Raw genomic sequence first — 16,800 nt, forward strand, 5'->3', positions numbered from 1 at the left:
CACCGCACTGATGTACATGGCGGGCCAGGCCCCATCGGGGCACTGAGCGGGGTGGTGAGGTTCCTGCCCAGAGGAGCTTGTCTTCAGCAGGGGAGACAGATGCCAAACCAGACGGATGCCTCGCCGGTGTTGCAGGTTAGATGGCAGGGCTTTGTGATGAAGCAGGAACAGGCAGCTGGGAGATGGGTGCTGCTGGTAGGCGTGGCAGGTGGGGTGTGACTGGGCAGAAGGATAGGCAGACGGTGGAGGATGAGGGCTGGGCTGGTGTGTGCCCACCCAGCTGGGGCAGCCTCCTCAGCTGGCAGAGTGAGGAACCTCGGGTGGAGCCTGCGGGCACAGAGGGAGCCTAGCTGGTGCCAGGCACACACCTTGAATGAGCAGGAAACCTTTGTTGGGCTTTGAGCAGACAGGGATGCTGAGATGGGCTTTCACGTGACCCATAGCCTTTAAACAGGTACTGGTGGCGATTCTGGGTGAAGGCAGAGCAGGGAGACCCAGGGAGGGCCAGCGCGTGGGTCCAGATATGCACTGGTGAGGCCGGAGCGAGGGCAGCGGGAAGTTGTGCCTACAGGTCCGATGAGAGGAGGAGAACCACGCATGGGTGGGCAGTCTGGAGATGTGGACAGGGGCGGGTTCAGTTTGGCCTCTTCACACTGAGACTAGAGACCCAGAGGAGATGGCCCGGAGGCCATTTGGCACGAGGATGCAAAGTTCCAGGACAGGTTGGAGGTGAAGTTGATTGTGTGCTGTGGGCAGGGAGACGGTGTTTCAGCGCCAATGAGAAGAGGCCCAGGGCCAAGCTGGAGGGAGAGAGAGCCTGACCTCCCAGCCTGGGAGGAGGAGCGCCCGCAGGGCAGGGGCAGGGGCACCAGCGGTCATGGCTGCAGAGGCACATGCATGCAGGCCGGGAGGGGGATTTGAGGCAGGGTGGAAGAACGCGCCCTTGTTTTTATCCAGGTTTGATGTGGTTGGCTTCATCTGTGTAGTTACTGCTTTGTTTTAGAGAAACTATTTCCAGTGTAATAAGCACAATAAATAGTATGTGCTTGTAGGAGGCTCAGCAGTCCAGAGGATAAAGGTTGAAGGTCAGCTGGTATTACCTGCCCTTCTTCCCTCGTGGGTTGCTTTGGTTCAATATGTGTCATCCCAGAGCATTTCGTGTGCATTCACACACACAGACGCATGACTGTACATACCTGTGGTTTTCCTTTGATCCTTTTTTTCTGTTAGTGTTATGCTCTGGAGACCGTCTCATCCACATGGATGGCTGTGGCGCTCACGTCACTTACTGTACAGTCCCTGGTGACTGAGCGCTGGGCTGTTGACTTGGCTGGTGTGCACCCTGGAGGATGCTCTCTTCTCGTTGCCATTAGAGACGTTATTGAACATTAATCACAGTCCAGCTGCTTTATGATATTAAGACTGGACTATCTCCAGGACTTCTGAGAAATGGCAAATTTAATTTGCCAAAATGGCAACTGCATGCATTGTTCTGTTCCAGTTTTCTTGGGCTTGTTGCCCTAGTTTTTTTTTTTTTTTTTTTCTGTTGAAACCATCACAGTTAGCAGAATTTTAAATGACTCTATCCTGGCAGCAGAATCATTTTGAGTAAACACCCTGGATCATGTGTGGTGTCCTCATTTGGATGAGGGTTGGGTTCAGCATTTTATGGTTAATTTGGAGTGTTAAGCCACTCAGAGAGCCCCCAGAAACCAGGGAAGGCTCAAATCTGGCACGTGAACACTTTCCACTAGCTCTTTGTGAGAGACAGGTATTTAACCTGGGACCTGAGGCACCAGGCCATCGTGAATGAGCTTCAGGGTGGATCTCAGAGGTTAAGCCTGGCTGCATGCCACAGATTCCAGAATATGTTGTTTTTAGAGCAGGTGACTGGCAATTTTCCTTCAGATCAAGAAAGTCCTGGAGGCAAGTGGTCAGGGAGGCAGCAGCGGGAGGGCACGCGGGGAGGGTCTAGGGGCTGCCCTGGCACCGGCTCGCTCACGCTCCATTGGCCGGGGGCGGTCACGTGGCCGTGGCGCGCTGCAGGAGGTGGCCATGTGCCCTCTGAATTCGCATTCTTACAGCACTGAGTGTAGGGAGAGCAGGTACTGGTTGGCTACCAGCTGTCTCTGTGAGGTGACTGTGAGTTTCAGGAACTTGGCAGTGTCTGTGCTTTTTTCTTGGAAGAGGATCTGTAATTTTAAAAAAAATTGATTCTGAAAGCAGTGTGTGACCCTAAAACATTTTAAACCCATCAGTTCAAAGACTGAGGTGAGAGGGTGTTACCTAATTGAGGACCACTGCCTGCTTGAAGGGGGCTCAGTGCATCCCTGACCGAGTCGACAGCATGAGTGGCTTTGGTGTTCGTGCTGACCAGTTAATCTGCTTAGAGATCCCCTTCAGGGGACACAGGTTCAGGGAGACTGACCCTGGTGGGCCCTCCAGGTCTCCCAGCTTGTTCCTGTGAGGGCTGGGGCTGCTGGTGAGGCAGCAGTGGTATGCACGAGGGGGTCAGAGGTGACGGTTTCCCTGTGACAGATGCCTCAGTATTTAGTTGTCTGATCATTTTAAAAAGTACTTTTTGAGATGGTGATACGTGTACATGGTAAAAGCAAATATAATTTCCTTTTATCTTTATACCCCAGAGATAGTCTGTGCTCATATAGCATATTTCTTGAAAAAAGCAAATTGAATGCATCCTCCTCCTACAAATGGTTGTGCCTAAGAAATTCTGGAGCTGCTGCCATTTAAGCTATAGAGTTTAAATCAGAATTTATAGGGTTTAGGAAAATGTGTGGAACCTATGAATTTAATTTTATGCCTGTTAGAACTTGGCCACTTAAAGGAGCTGTCAGTAGACTCCTGGTTGGAAGTGGATGACCTAAGACTCTTGATTCGGCTACTCCTGCCTGGAGTCGGGGTAGACTTGCCTCAGGACTGTGTGTCTGTGTGTGTCTGTGGTGTGTGTTGTGTGTGTGTGCATGTGTGTGTGTGTGTGTTGTGTGTGTGGGTGTGGTGTGTGTCTGTGTGTTGTGTGTGTGTGCATGCGTGTGTGTGTGCATATGTGTGTGTGTGTGTGTGTGTGTGTATGGCTGGGGCGGGGGGTCGTGCTGTCCTGGAGAGTTGGGCGTTCCCTAGGGAACGAGAAGTCTAGCTGGGGAGGATAGATTGCTTGGGTCGTAAGCGTTTACTTACAGGTGATTAAAATACAAAGTGTAGGATGATACAAGTATTCCAGTGGCATTGGGTCCTGACCTCCAGGCACCCAGTGTGCAAGTACCTCGTTTAGACCTGTGTCAGTGGGTTGTATCTGGAGTGGCATGGCCTCGTTTCTCTTTAGGGAAAGGTGTGTCCGGGCCTAATCGGAGAGTTTCGCAGGAAAAAAGGAATGGACTGTGTTGCACACATGATGCTGTCTCAGGGTGACAGCGGTGGGGCAGGCCCTGGCCCTGGCAGGGTGCTGGTGCCGCGGTCAGTCCTCCCAGGCACTGGCCCTCTGCTCTGCCTGCTTGAGGGGAGGGCGTGTGAGGAGTGGGAACCAGCAAGGGGACAGCTCTGATGGACAGGTCCGCTTGGGTAGGATCTGGAGGTGTATTTGCCATGATTTTTGGAGTGTGGTGTATGTAGTGGAGCTGAGAGCTGGTAGGGGCAGGTGAGGGACAGGACGTGTTCTGTGGGCAGGAAGAGGGTCTGGGGACATCTGGCTTGGGGGTGACGCATTGAGGCTGTCTTAGGAAGGTGACTTGGGAGGGGGTATGGGAAGGGACTGGCTGGGTAGGGGCTCGTCTAGTAACAAGGGACATTTTGATGGTTTGAGGCAAGAAGAGCCTCATACTGGACATGTCCACAGGCTCCTGGTGAACCTGTGGACACAGAGCATGGCCTAAGTTTCCATCATTTCAAGATCACGGTCGTTCATCTCCCTCTCGGCTGTCTTGCTCTTGTTTCTAGGTGGCAGGAACGTCGTCCTACACGAGTCTGCTTCCGGCTCAACCACCGGCCACTCTGCTCGCGTCCTGGATGATGTCAGAACAGGACCTGGCCGACGTGGTGCAGATCGCCGTTGAGGAGCTGAGTCCCGGCCACCCAGGTACAGAGTTGAGGGCAGTCTGGGGGAAAAACCCAAAGGATCTTCCACAAGCTTCCCTTCATTCCCTTCAGTAAAGCATGAGAAACATGAGGGCATCCTCAGAGCACGTGAGCCCGTCAGCCCCACGCCTGTCTCCGTGGTCCCTCAGCACCCCCCAGCCCACCCCTGCGCCCCGGCCCCCCAAGTCCCCGTGGTCCCGTCCGTGCCTCTTCTGCAGCTGCAGAGCATCTGCCGCGTGTGTGCACGCCTTCGAGGTGTCCTGTGCATGCTGCTCCCGCCTGCATCCGCTTCTTCCCTGGGAACGGCGTTCGCATGGTTTGCACTGTTTTTCTTCCGTGTACACCCTGCAGTAAAGGTCTTGCTGTGTATCGTGGCAGATATTAATATTTTTGTAGGGTGAGTTCCCAGAAGCAGAGCTGCTGTGTTTATTCAGAGTTTTGATAAGATGTTGATGGGCGTCCCAGAAACACTACGCGGTTATTCTGAGAGAGGACTTTTTCCTGCACTTTTGCCAGTGCTGGTGATCTTCCTTAGTGACGGTCAAGGCACTCAGCTACTTTGGAATCTTAACTAGATACTAGACATTTTATAAGGGGAACTCTTGATTTCAAGAACTTTATGAAACACTTTGTCAGCACTTTTATTTTGTAAAAAGGTTTTTTAGTGTTCTTTTTTTTTCCATAAAGTTTTATGTGTTTAATATGTCTGTTAAGTTTAAAATAATAAGCATGCATAATTAAATCACAGAAATTGTTTTGGTTGCCCGGTTATTCTTCGTGGAATTGTTTAGTCATTAAGTCATGTCCAACTTTTTTGTTGGATGTGGATTATAGCCTGCCAGGCTCCTTTGTCTGTGGATTTTCCAGGCAAGAATACTGGAGTGGGTTGCCGTTTCCTTCTCCAGGGGATCTTCCCGACCTGGGGCTCAAACCCGAGTCTCCGGCATTGGTAGGCACATTCTTTACCACTGAGCCACCTGGGAAGCCCTCTTTGTAGAATAGTAGTATCGAAATGCTGACTGTTTTCCCTACAGAAAAGAAGATTTTCAGGAATCTCAAAGTGTGATGATGTCTATCTTGTATGATCTCGTAGTTGAAGAAGCTTAGTTGGGAAATTAGTTATGTATGGACGATGGGCAGCACGTGTAATTTTAGGTTTGAACAAGCAATCATGAAGATATGGAGATACTCCTTCAGAAATGCTACTCTTTAGTCAGTTTTTTGGGTGATGGACAGGGAGGCCTGGCGTGCTGCGATTCATGGGGTCGCAGAGTCGGACACGACTGAGCGACTGAACTGAGTCAGTTTTTTTCCTAATTTTGCTTCTGAATTGTTTATAAGAAGTACTGTCACCTGGTAACTGAAACAGTCAAAAACTTGGCAGATCCTTGAGCAAAGTCAGGACGTCTGAAGTTAGCTGTTAACCCCAGATTTCTCTGTAAAAGGCAAACCGGTTTGTTTGGAGCAGGAACGTGAAGCCTTGACCTCATTTGGTGCTCTCCTCATATACCAGTGAACCGAAAACACAGCAGCGCTGTCACCAGGCATCACAGTTTTAATAACAGTTGGTCACATTTTGTTGGGTAGACAGTTTCTTTAGAAAGCACTCACACTGCAATACAATAATAAAAGAAAAATGGTCCAGTTAATATAAATTTTAAGTGTTTTTAGAAACTACTAAAATTTTAACAGTTTACTTCCCAAGTAAATTCTCCCTCTCTTTAAAAAAAATTTTTTTTCTCCCTCTGTAGATTTCAGTCCAGAGAAGGATTAGAGGAGTCATTTTTGATCCTGGTTTTGTTCCATGTAGCTTCCTTAAATGGCTGCGAACTACAGCTCATGGCTGTGTAATGGGTACCTACTGTGTGCAGGGAGGGCCCTCTGAGGACAGGGGACCCTCCACACCAGCAGGCACTGTGCTGTACCCCCACATTACGTCTGGAGGGAGTTTAAGACTGATATATTTTTTTTTTCATCTCTAAAATGTAAACTTTGTAAAATTAAAAAATACTGTCAAGCAACTAGAAGAAGTAGAAGTTTCCCATAACTCTAGCAAGAGAACTGCTTTTGAGTTTTTGGCGTATGCATCCTTCCATGTTTTCTTGGTTTCCTGTTGAAATCAACGTGCTCAGTTAGGTTCCTGTGACTGTGTGTGTACCCACCCCGTAGCCAGTCTATTTGCCCATCTGCATACACAGACATGATGATAACCTTTGTCGGGTCTGCCATTCCAGGTGACCGTGATGGCTTTAAAATGAACATTGAGTTTTTTGTTTTATTTCAAAAGAAGTGCATGCAGAATTGTAAAACTCAAGGACAAAGAAGAGAATGAACTAGGAGCCCCACGGCTCATAGAAAGTAGAACCGAGGTGTGTGCCCCTTTTGCCACCGCAGGCTTGTCTCTGTCCTCATGTGCTTTGCTGCCCCCAGCTCGTCACCTTGAGGTGCTTCACTCTGCCAAGGGAGAGGAGACCCGCTGTGTCCCTGGTCAAGTCACTTAACTTCTCTGGACTTGATGTCAGCAAATTAAAAGGATTAGATTAGTGGTTGCCAGAGCCTCTTCATCCTCCTGTTTTAATCACCAGCTTCCAGTGGGAGTAAGCAGGCTTCAATGAAGGTTTAAGAACCTGTGTTGCTACCACAACACGTGTAGGCTTGGATTTTTCCTTTCTCTTAACTTAATTAAGTGAGAGCTTGTTCCTGCATATCTTACGGAGGCGTGTGAGGTGTGAAGGCACAATACATGGCGCAGAGCCCTCTGGCGAGCAGGTTGCTTCTGGCCTCGCGGGCCTGTGACTGGTCTCTGTCAGGTAGAGCTTTAGGTGTAACTCCACCTCTGGAGAGTAGCTTAGTGCTCTCCCTGGGACTCCTGAAGGGTTCCTGCTAGTGTCTCAGGTCTGTTCAGTATCTTTACATTTTAGAGTTTTGAGACAAATCACCTGGTAAGTACAGATATAAAGACATCAGGATTGGGACCATATTGTGTCAGCCCTGAACCTGGGCCAAGTGACTTATCAGTGGAGAAGTCGTGAAGCCCCCTGGGAAGGTGCTGGTGGGAGACCTCCATTTCAGACACACTTCAGGGGAGTGGCTTTCCGTGAAACTTAGTGTGTTACATTTGAGACTAGTTGGATGACCAACACTTGAGAAGATGTAGTATTCTGAGAGTGGTTTTGCTTTTGGAATGAGGTGGCTGGCTGACAAGACCTTATTTTAAAGTTGGGAAGAAGTCGTTATTAGCAATTGGTTTCTGTCGCAAAGGGTGGCTGGATAGAGCCTTGAGTAAGAAGCCTGCAGTCTCAGTGTTAGTATCAACTCATTGGCACATTAGGGAGATAATTTATCCAATATCTCAGTTTTTCTTGAGATTAAGGAGAGATCCTATTTTCTGCCTGACTGATAATTTTAAGTTAAATCTGTAAATAGTAAAATATGAAACAGGTTGTGCTAATTCTCATTTAACCTTAGGTGACACCTTTATGTTTAAGGTGTTGGAATGGTTTACTGTCTTAACATGAAACAGCTCTGTTAAACGTTTAGTATTGAAGTGTTTTTTGTCTCCGATTTTCAGTTGTATTGGAGAATCATGTAGTGACAGATGAAGATGAACCAGCTTTGAAACGCCAGCGACTAGAGATCAATTGCCAGGACCCTTCTATAAAGGTGAAAATATTAATATATGTGGCTTTTTATATCTGACATGGTGCTGCCGTAACATTTTCTCAATTTGGGGTGAGGAGGAGCTTAAATCAATACCAGTTTACTTTCTCACGGTTCTGGAAGTCAGAAGTCTGAAATCAGGATTTCCCCAGGGCTGAGCTCCCTTCAGAGGCTCCGAGGGAGGATCCCTCCTGCCTCTTCCAGTTCCCGGGGGGCCCAGGCATCTTTGGGCTCGAGGCCGTGTCCCTCCAGTCTCCACCTCCATCTTCAATGGCCTCCTCCAAGTCTCCGTCGCTTTTCTGCCTCTTACAAGGACAGGGCCACCCTCACCTAGGATGACCTCATCTTATCTTGATTACATCTGCCCAGATCCTGTTTCCAAGAAAGACTTCATTTACAGGTCCTGGGGCTGAGGATGTGGACATATCGTTTCTCTGAGTCATTGTTCAATCCCCCACAAGGCGCGTACAGCCATGAACGTTTCCCCTTGAAGACTCACAGGGAATAAACCAGGACTGTGGCCTCTTCCTACACAGACCCATGGACCTCGCATGCTCGGAGGGAATGCACGCCATTCCCCCAGTGATGAAGCACTTGTGTGTCTGTTGTTTAGGGTACCTAAACTCTACGGTTTGCTAGATGGGGCCTTGGAAACCACTGGCTCAGTCAGTGGGCGATCGCTGTTTCTTGGCTTAATTTGTTGGGTCTGCTGTTTGCAGAGCCGCAGAGATGAACGCCAGCTCCTGTGAGAAGTTAGGACTGTAGTGCAGAGGAAAACCAAAGGAACTTTCAGTTGATTTATGCAATATTGTGTTTGTTTCTGCTGTACAGCAAAGCGTACACATACATGTACCCACTTTTTTTAGGCTCTTTTTCCGCGCAGCTCATTACGGAGCACTGAGTAAAGTTCCCTGTGCTGTACAGCTGTATTCTCCATTTACCTGGGCCTTCTGTGTACAAACGTCTGGCTCATCTTGTTAACATGGAGAAGCAGCATGAACTTAACCTAGTGGGTGAAGACACATCCGGTTAAAATTCTATTTCAGATAAATGTATGGAGGACCGCTGGTTCAGTAACCCTACATTATATAGTTAAAAATAAAATGCAGTGAGAATTTCATCGCAGAAGAGGCTTGTGTGGTGAATAGCATAGCAGTCAGACGTGGACAAGGTCAAGTGAAAGCGGTCCTGTCGCGTCCCTGGCCTGCGAGCAGCGCCTCGGGCTGCAGCTGGAACCTGCCACACATGTCCTGGGAAAAGTGTGCTCGCCAGGTTGCCAGAGCTCTGCTAAAAGGATAGATTTGGATGATTTTTGATTAATATCACTTGTATCTAGAAGACTTATTGAAAAGTGCTATTCTCGGCCTTTCTTTGTTTTATTGATTTGTGAAGTTGTGTTACTGGTATGTAATAACTGATGTTCATCCAAACTCCAGGCAGAATCATTTCTAATTCAGGATTAAGACGATGAAGTTTTACTGTTTAGAGAATTGGGGAGCTGCATGGTTGATGTCTTCAAATTGTAAAAAATAGTGGGGTCATTAGTGATTTGACCTCGGGACTTCAGCTACCGGTGAGTGGTTGTCACGATGCTTACATCAGAGGAGCCTTGGACACTGCCTCTCTGCTGAGCTGAGCCATCACGGGCTGGCTCCCGCCTGGCAGCCTCGTCCCTTTGTCAGCTGCGAGGCCAGCAGGGGCACACCCCACGTCGCTCCGTGTCCCTGTTGACCCACGGCAGGAGTGGCTGCTGGGGGAGGCGGCAGCTTCCCACCTGGTGTTTGAGCCGGTCCTTGGTCCCAGGCGGGATTTGGGTGACGGCGCTGGAAGGTGCGGCGGCTCTTCGAATGGCCACTAGGTGGCAGCTGTGCCGCTCTCACACGCGGGAGCCGCGGCACCACCCCTCACCTTGGGGCGGTGGGTGTCCTGGGAGCAGGCAGGTTTCTGGGCTCTTTTGATGTTGGGTGTAATCTGTTTTCATAGATGCATTTGACTAGTTTTACGTGTAGGTTTACTGATTAATAAAGTCACGTCGTAAAGCCCACTCAGGTTCTGTGTTCTGTGGATCTCAGTGTAACTGAGAGTTGCAGCTGCTCCCAGCAGAGTCAGTCACGCTGTGAGTGGACAGGGTCCAGCTTGTTTCCTGAGACGCTGCTGCTCACAAGTAGAGCTGGAGTGCCGGGCTCGTCCTGTGGGGACAGATGCAGCCGAGTGTGGGAGAGAGCTGCTCGGTGTTCTTGGAACTGTCTGCTTGGACTTCCAGAGGCCCTTCCTGAAGCTCTTCTGTTTTTCTCTTGCAGTCATTCCTGTATTCCATTAACCAGACAATCTGCTTGCGATTGGATAGCATTGAAGCCAAGCTGCAGGCTCTGGAGGCCACGTGTAAATCCCTGGAAGAGAAGCTGGACCTGGTTACCAACAAGCAGCACAGCCCCATCCAGGTGCCCATGGTGGCTGGCTCACCCCTCGGCGCCACCCAGACCTGCAACAAAGTGCGATGGTGAGAGCCCCCTCCCCAGGCTGTGCCCTCGGCACTCAGGGTGGGACGCTAGTCAGACCTGGATGAGACACGGCCCTTTCCGAGCAGCTGGGCCGTCCTCACAGCCTCTTCGTGGCATGAGCTGGGCATCTCTGCTTTGGAAGTGGCCCGCCAGGCTTTGAAGCTGGACGTGTGTTTCTTCTCTTTTCCTGTTCCATCTGGCTAGTCTTGAGAGATTGTTTTTCTTCAGAGATAGCTTTTTATAAATTTCACTTGAGAGTGTCAGACTTTCCACTCAAGCCTGTATTTTTTATTGTGCCTCTTAGTTTTCTTCTGTTTAGAGCCTGACTGTAGTGGGATGTGCAGTAGTTCAGGTACTGTTGGAATCAGAGACTTGGGAGCGTGTGGGCCGATGTGGGGGTGTCCCTGCCTTTGACCGGGGTGCCTGTGCTTGGTCCCGGGCACCATCAGGCCGCGGAGACGAGTGGAAGCCCCGGCCGGGGTGGCTGCATCCGTCCATCCTGCTGGCATTGCTGTCCTTTCCCACGAGGGGCTGTGGAGAGGTCTTGTGGTGGTGGTGGTGGTGACACCTGTCTGTGCTTGATGAGAGCTGGGACCTTTACCAAGGGTCTCTGGGAAAACTGCTGCCTCCCGCTGAGTGCGGAGGAGGCGGTGCGGGGAAGCTGCTCAGGAGTGGGGGCCCCGGCCAGGGTTCTGCCTTGTCTGCGGGTCCCCCATCTGCCCCCTGGGGAAGGGGCAGTGCTTTTTGGGGCACGTGGGATTGGGGAAGGGCATTCATGGATGGGCCAGCGTCCAGTGGCTGTCTGTTGGTTTGCCTGGGATGGCTGTGGACGACACCTGCAGTGTGGGCCCTTGTAACTCTCAGAAGTGTCACAGTGTGTTGGGGACACTGCATGGCCCCGACACCTGCTCTCCAGCCAGGGTTGGGGAGGCCCCAGGGGTCTCTGTCCCCAGAGGAAGGCCAGGTGGTCTGTGCTGTTTCACCCAGTGTTTATACCATGTCCTGATGGTCAGTCGTGTCTTTTCTCCCCGTGGACACTTTATGGAGCGTGTTTTCTCTGCAGAGAGACTCAGACTTGCCAGGACCAGTGCCGTTTTTAAAGGAAAATTTTTTGTAATGACCCCTTACCCTAAGATGTAATGTCTAGAAAATAGAACTCGTAATTTAAAAAACTAAAGGATGGGAGCGTATAGCGTATAATAATGTACCACATGTCATAATGCATAGAAGGCTGGGGGCTATGTCGGGAGGCTGTGGGTAGGCCCACGTCAGCTGACGGCCGGGAGGCTGTCGCCCTGGAACTGGGATGCCAGTTGGTGGTGGAATATTACAGAAGGGGTGGTTCCTGTTAAAGTGACAAGTAAAACAACATACAGTTCTTTCTAGACTCAAATGATAGTAAAATTTCTGGGAAATTCACATTATGTTAAAATTATACAGAAATATTTTGTGTGTGAATGTGAAACATGGTGAGTCTGGGCTCAGCGAGTTAGAAGCCGGATTCTCGATCTGAATGTCTGGGACGTTGGCAGTGGGTGTGGGGAGAGAGGTGGTGTTAGGTTTCTCGTCCTCACAGGCTGTCAGCCCCTTGGTCTCTGCCCCTCAGGCCCCCCTTCAAGGATAGCTGCTCTGAGAGCTGAGGCAAGAGTGAAGGCAAGCTTCCTGCCCTGAGTGAGGACAGCCTGGTGGCTTGTCGCTTTGTCACCGTGTGGGGAAAGGTTGTCCCTGGGGACAGGGGCATGATGTTCAGGCTCCCCGTCTCTGGTCTGTGTGGTCCCGTGGGACGGGGGATGGGGATGAGTCCGCGGGGTTGTAGGTACCACTGCGGCTGTGTGTGGACCCCGAGGCCACTGGTTTGGGCTGCCCTGGTCTCGGGTCCTGGGAGGAGGACAGGGCGCCCCCCTCCACTTGCCATGGGCGACACAGGGGTGGCGGGGCGTGTTGTACAGTTGTGCTGAGTTGTGCTCAGCGTCCACACTGCCCAGCCTGGAAAGGAGGACTGCCCGCCCTGGCCCCTCCCACAGGCCAGTGAGGGACCACCGTGGCCATGCCCGCCAGACTTGGGGAGGCATTTCCAGGCTTCTCTCCCCAGCGTTCCAGGAGACCCGCGAGCAGCCTTCTTGGTCAGAGCCTCCCGTGCTTTGCTCTGCGGGGAGGAGCTTTGATTGTGCAGAGGCCTGTGAGCTGCTCTCTGTGTGCATTCACAGTAACAAAAGAGTAAAGTTTCCTCATGCAGACTCAGGTGTGTAATCTAGTTCACACAACTCAGCTTTTCTTGTTTTAAAGAATCATATTGTCACATTATCATATTACTGAATATACTGATTGGCAGGTCTATTAATATCATTAATACGACCATTACTTATACCTATTAATGTGGGATTGACAGAAGGAAAGGTCATTTCTCTGTTTTCTTAGGTACAGTTTAAAATAGGTTGCATATGAATGATTTTTTAAAGAAGACATTAAATCTGGCACTTCCCTCCATGTAAGTTCTAAAAAGGAAAGAAAAAAAGAAAAAAAAAACTGCCAGTAGTTGAAAGCTGTTAACAAGAAAATTTGGAGAGAAGTAAAAGACAAGAGTTTAATCCTAGTACATCAATGAAAAAGAATAAATTTAAATTAGAAAGTGACTAATTTATAAACACATGAGTAAATGAGAAATGTAGTCTTAAGTGTGGGTAGTGGAGCGCAGAGAAGGAAGTCTCCAAAAACAATTAAAAATTGTTTAATGTTCTGAGTAATGAAGTACTTCTCCAAGTACTCTGGGCCTCAGATATTTAAAATAAAAGAAGTATGTAAATCCTGGATTATTTTATATCCAGATTGTGTATTTTAAAACATATCTGAAGTTTCCTTAGGCCCCTTGGTGTGGTGGAGAGTGTGGCTGGGCAGGTCACCATCTTCCAGGACAAGTGAGGACACCCTGAGGAGTTGGGGGCAGGCTCTGGGTGGTGGGTGAGGAGGCGTCCACTGCAGTTGCACCGGCCCGTCCTCCTCGAGAGGCACGTGGGCCCAGAACAGCCCCAGGCCCACTCACCTGTGGGCTACTTCTAATGAAAGTGGGCCCGGACTAGACTGGTATCAGCTCTGAGAAGTATTTTTTTATTCTCTTGGGTCCCTGGAGCATAGAAACCAGTGGACTGCTGCCAACTCAGTTGGCATTTTTAGATTCAGATTTTTCAGATTCTATACCTGAATGAGATTCTTTAAATAATCAAGGAAAAAAGACAAAGAAAGAAAACCTTTTTCTTTGATGCTCAAGCTTAATATAAGAAACCCGCCTGTGAGGTTGCCTGGATGGTGTGTCGTCCAGCAGTGCTGTTCTGCAAGGGAGAAGGAAAGTGGACTTGAATTCTTAGGTGGGTGCCTTTTTTCCTTTCTTGCGAGTGTACCACACATTGGGATTTTACTCATCGTGATTCTAGACATAGCAGTGTGAGGCTTTAACACTGAGGCCATGTTGTGCTGGCTTTGGAAGTGCTGGACCTGAGGCTTCCACTGAGCTGCGTGACTCAGTATGTGACAACTTATCCGTCCTTCACGCGCTGCCATGAGCATTTCAAGATTGGCCTCTGTTACGCTGTGAGACCTGGAGGGGTCAAGGGTGTCTTCAAGGATGTTTATGTGGACTAGTGTAAAACAACCTTTCTGCACTTGTTTGAAGCCAGACTTTGGGCTTCCTCTGTTGCTCAGATGGTAAAGAATCTGCCAGCAATGCAGAAGACCCATATTTGATCCCTGGGTCAGGAAGATCCCCTGGAGAAGGGAATGGCTGCCCACTCCAGTATTCTTGCCTGGAGAAACTCATGGACAGAGGAGCCTGGTGGACTGTATAGTCCGTGAGAGTTGCAAAGAGTCGGGCACAACTGAGTGACTTTGACTTGATGCCAGACACAGCCACTTGAAGGATGTGCAGTAGTTAGGACTGAGCTGAGCCTGGGGTGCAGGCCCACTTAGGGTGCTGTCCTGGTGGGTGCCCACTTAGGGTGCTGTCCTGGTGGGTGCCCACTGAGGGGCCAGCATGAGTGCCCCTGTGCAGTACGGAACCCAGGAAGCAATCCCTGGTTCCCAGCGAGGTCCTGTGGAGCCAGACTCCTCGAGAACGACCCAAAGCCAGCTGGTTAGTGCTAGTCTGTTCTCTTGAACTGAACATACTGATTAACTAGAAAAATGCTTGTGTTTCCTTTAAAAGCAACCAACTTTTATTCTTTATTTCTTAATGTATAAATGGTTTATTTATGTTTATTGAGATGTAATGGACATATACCAGGTTTTTATTTTTAAAAGCTTAAGCATTTCTTATAAAGCTTTAATGTATTCCTCTAATTTTTAAACAATTAATGAATCAGAGGTTTCTTTGCATACTCAAAACTAAAAATAGAAGTTTTTTTTTTTTTTTTGGCCACACTGCGTGGGTTGCAGGATCTTAGTTCCCAATCAGGGATTGAACTGGATGAGTGATTATTTTGAATTGCAGAAGGATCAGTGTCAGCAGAGTATAATGTAGATGGGAGGGAGGCAAACACTGTTCCAAATATTTTTCAAGATTCTGCCGTAACTCCCCCCATCACAGTTGACAAAGTTGGGCATCACCGTGTGAGCGGAAATAATGCCTGACTTGACCGCCTCACCCGGGTGCTGACCACGATAATCAATCGACAATCTATAATAGGAAGAAAAGAAATCTTATCTGAACCAAACTGAGGACTGTAGCCCAGAAGACAGCCTCTCAGATTACTCTGAGGAACTGCTCTGAAGAAGAAAAGCACAGTTTTAAATCTTATCAGAGCAGAGAGCATCAGACAAGTCAGGGATTCGCTCCTTCAAGGTTTTGGAGCAGCAGCCCAGCATGCACACGCACTCTGGCACTTGGGGGAGGAGGGAAGGCGGGCTTATCATGGAAGGAGACCTCTCGTCTTCAACATAGGTGGTCTCTACTGGCAGTCAGGGTGCCCTTTTACGAAGGATTAGAGCAGGCTGCTGCTGCTAAGTCGCTTCAGTCGTGTCTGACTCTGTATGACCCCATAGACGGCAGCCCACCAGGCTCCTCTGTCCCTGGGATTCTCCAGGCAAGAATACTGGAGTGGGTTGCCATTGCCTTCTCCAAGGCATGCATGCATGCTAAGTTGCTTCAGTCGTGCCCGACTCTGTATGACCCCGTGGACAGCAGCCCACCAGGCTCTTCTGTCCACGGAATTCTCTAGGTAAGAGTACTGGAGTGGGCTGCCATTTCCTTCTCCAATTAAAGCAGGCAATGGGCCACACACAGGCTAGTCACGGTGACTCAGGTATAAGCCAGAACAATTCCCGCAGCTGAGTGCATGAGTGTTGCTTTCACCCCAGGCCGAGGGCGGCAGGTCCCGGCGAACCTTGGTGCCAAGTGTGGTTTCTGTCCTGAAGGTAGGGGGTGGGGTTTAAGGCAGACACCGCAGCCTGGCCTCCCCAGGCCTGTGTGGTGAGGACTCTCTGGAGGACTTGGCCTTTGGACACTGAAGTTACCTAACTTATCTGTGGGAGGTGCGAAGCTTCTGCCCAGGCGGCAGTGCCCTCGGCCTGTGTGGAGGCGCAGCTGTGGACACTTGCGGATAGCCGCCTTTCCTGGGACTCACCCCCACCCTAGAGCATCTGCTGTGGGTAGCAGCTGGACTCCTCTCCTGAGTGTTTGCTTGGAGAACGCGTGGCCAGGGCCTGCCTACTTTCTCCTCGCTCCCTGGAGGCTGGAAATAAGGGGCAACTGTGCTGCTCACATAGACCTGATCTTCCCAGGGACCCCTAAGGAACGCTGGTGGGTTTAACCCCTGCCTTCCAACTCCAGCCATGCCCATGGCTGCTTGTCCCCTGATGGTGGCCACAGTGTCCATTCAAACAGTGGTCACTTGGTGGGACTGATGAGTTGTTTTAGGACAGCAGCTCAGGACCTTCTGACCTGCTCACAGAGCAGTTTCCTGACACTGAGGGAAAGTTGGGGGCCACTTTGTAAGTGTAATTGGAAAATGCTTGCCAGTACACCTCTGAAAGCTGAAGACATTTGGTTTCAAATCCATCAAAGCAAAGTGATTAAAATCCCCAATACTGCAAGGTGAGTGGTAGCAGTCATTGAAACAGGATTATTTCTCTTCTCCACCAGCAAGTGGCAAAGGACATGAGAGATTCTTGGTTTTGAATCCGGGCTCCATTGCCTGTGAGTGGTGAGACCTCGGGCAGGTTCTACCCTTTCTAAACATCAGTTTCTTCAACAGTAAAAGGGGAATAAAAATCGTAAGGGAGGGTTGCTATGAGGAGTAACCCAGGAGGCGAGAAGTCACTAGTATTAATGCTCATCGTTCGGCGAGTGTCCAGCGTCAGCCAGCCTCACGCTTGCTGAGGAACCAGCTCAGGGCGCAGGCTGCCCTGAGTGAGGACAGCGTCCTGGCCTGTGCTGCAAGCCCTGCATCTCTGGACGCCTGCTCTGTTCTTTCCACTGTGCAGACCAGCCGCATGAGCCTGGGAACACCACTGGGATCTGAGGGTGCCCCTTGACCACACAGGACTGCCGGTGTCCTGGGCG

The 16,800-nt window shown here is 49.9% G+C and overlaps 1 protein-coding gene across 3 annotated transcripts in view; it reads left to right on the top strand.

Moving 5' to 3' along the window:
• Positions 1 to 16,800, top strand: part of BANP (BTG3 associated nuclear protein) — a 70,314-nt gene that overhangs the window by 13,705 nt on the left and 39,809 nt on the right. For 2 of the 3 annotated variants that reach the window (XM_052655493.1, XM_052655494.1), the window contains exons 2-4: positions 3,952 to 4,090; positions 7,661 to 7,752; positions 10,050 to 10,249. In XM_052655493.1, coding sequence (XP_052511453.1) covers positions 4,021 to 4,090; positions 7,661 to 7,752; positions 10,050 to 10,249 — 362 coding nt within the window. In that variant the 5' untranslated portion in view covers positions 3,952 to 4,020. Of the gene's footprint in view, positions 1 to 3,951; positions 4,091 to 7,660; positions 7,753 to 10,049; positions 10,250 to 16,800 lie in introns of those variants that run through there. The other variant, XM_052655496.1, reaches the window with a different exon arrangement.

This window comes from Budorcas taxicolor, chromosome 18, assembly GCF_023091745.1.
Source record: "Budorcas taxicolor isolate Tak-1 chromosome 18, Takin1.1, whole genome shotgun sequence".
Taxonomy (NCBI): domain Eukaryota; kingdom Metazoa; phylum Chordata; class Mammalia; order Artiodactyla; family Bovidae; genus Budorcas; species Budorcas taxicolor.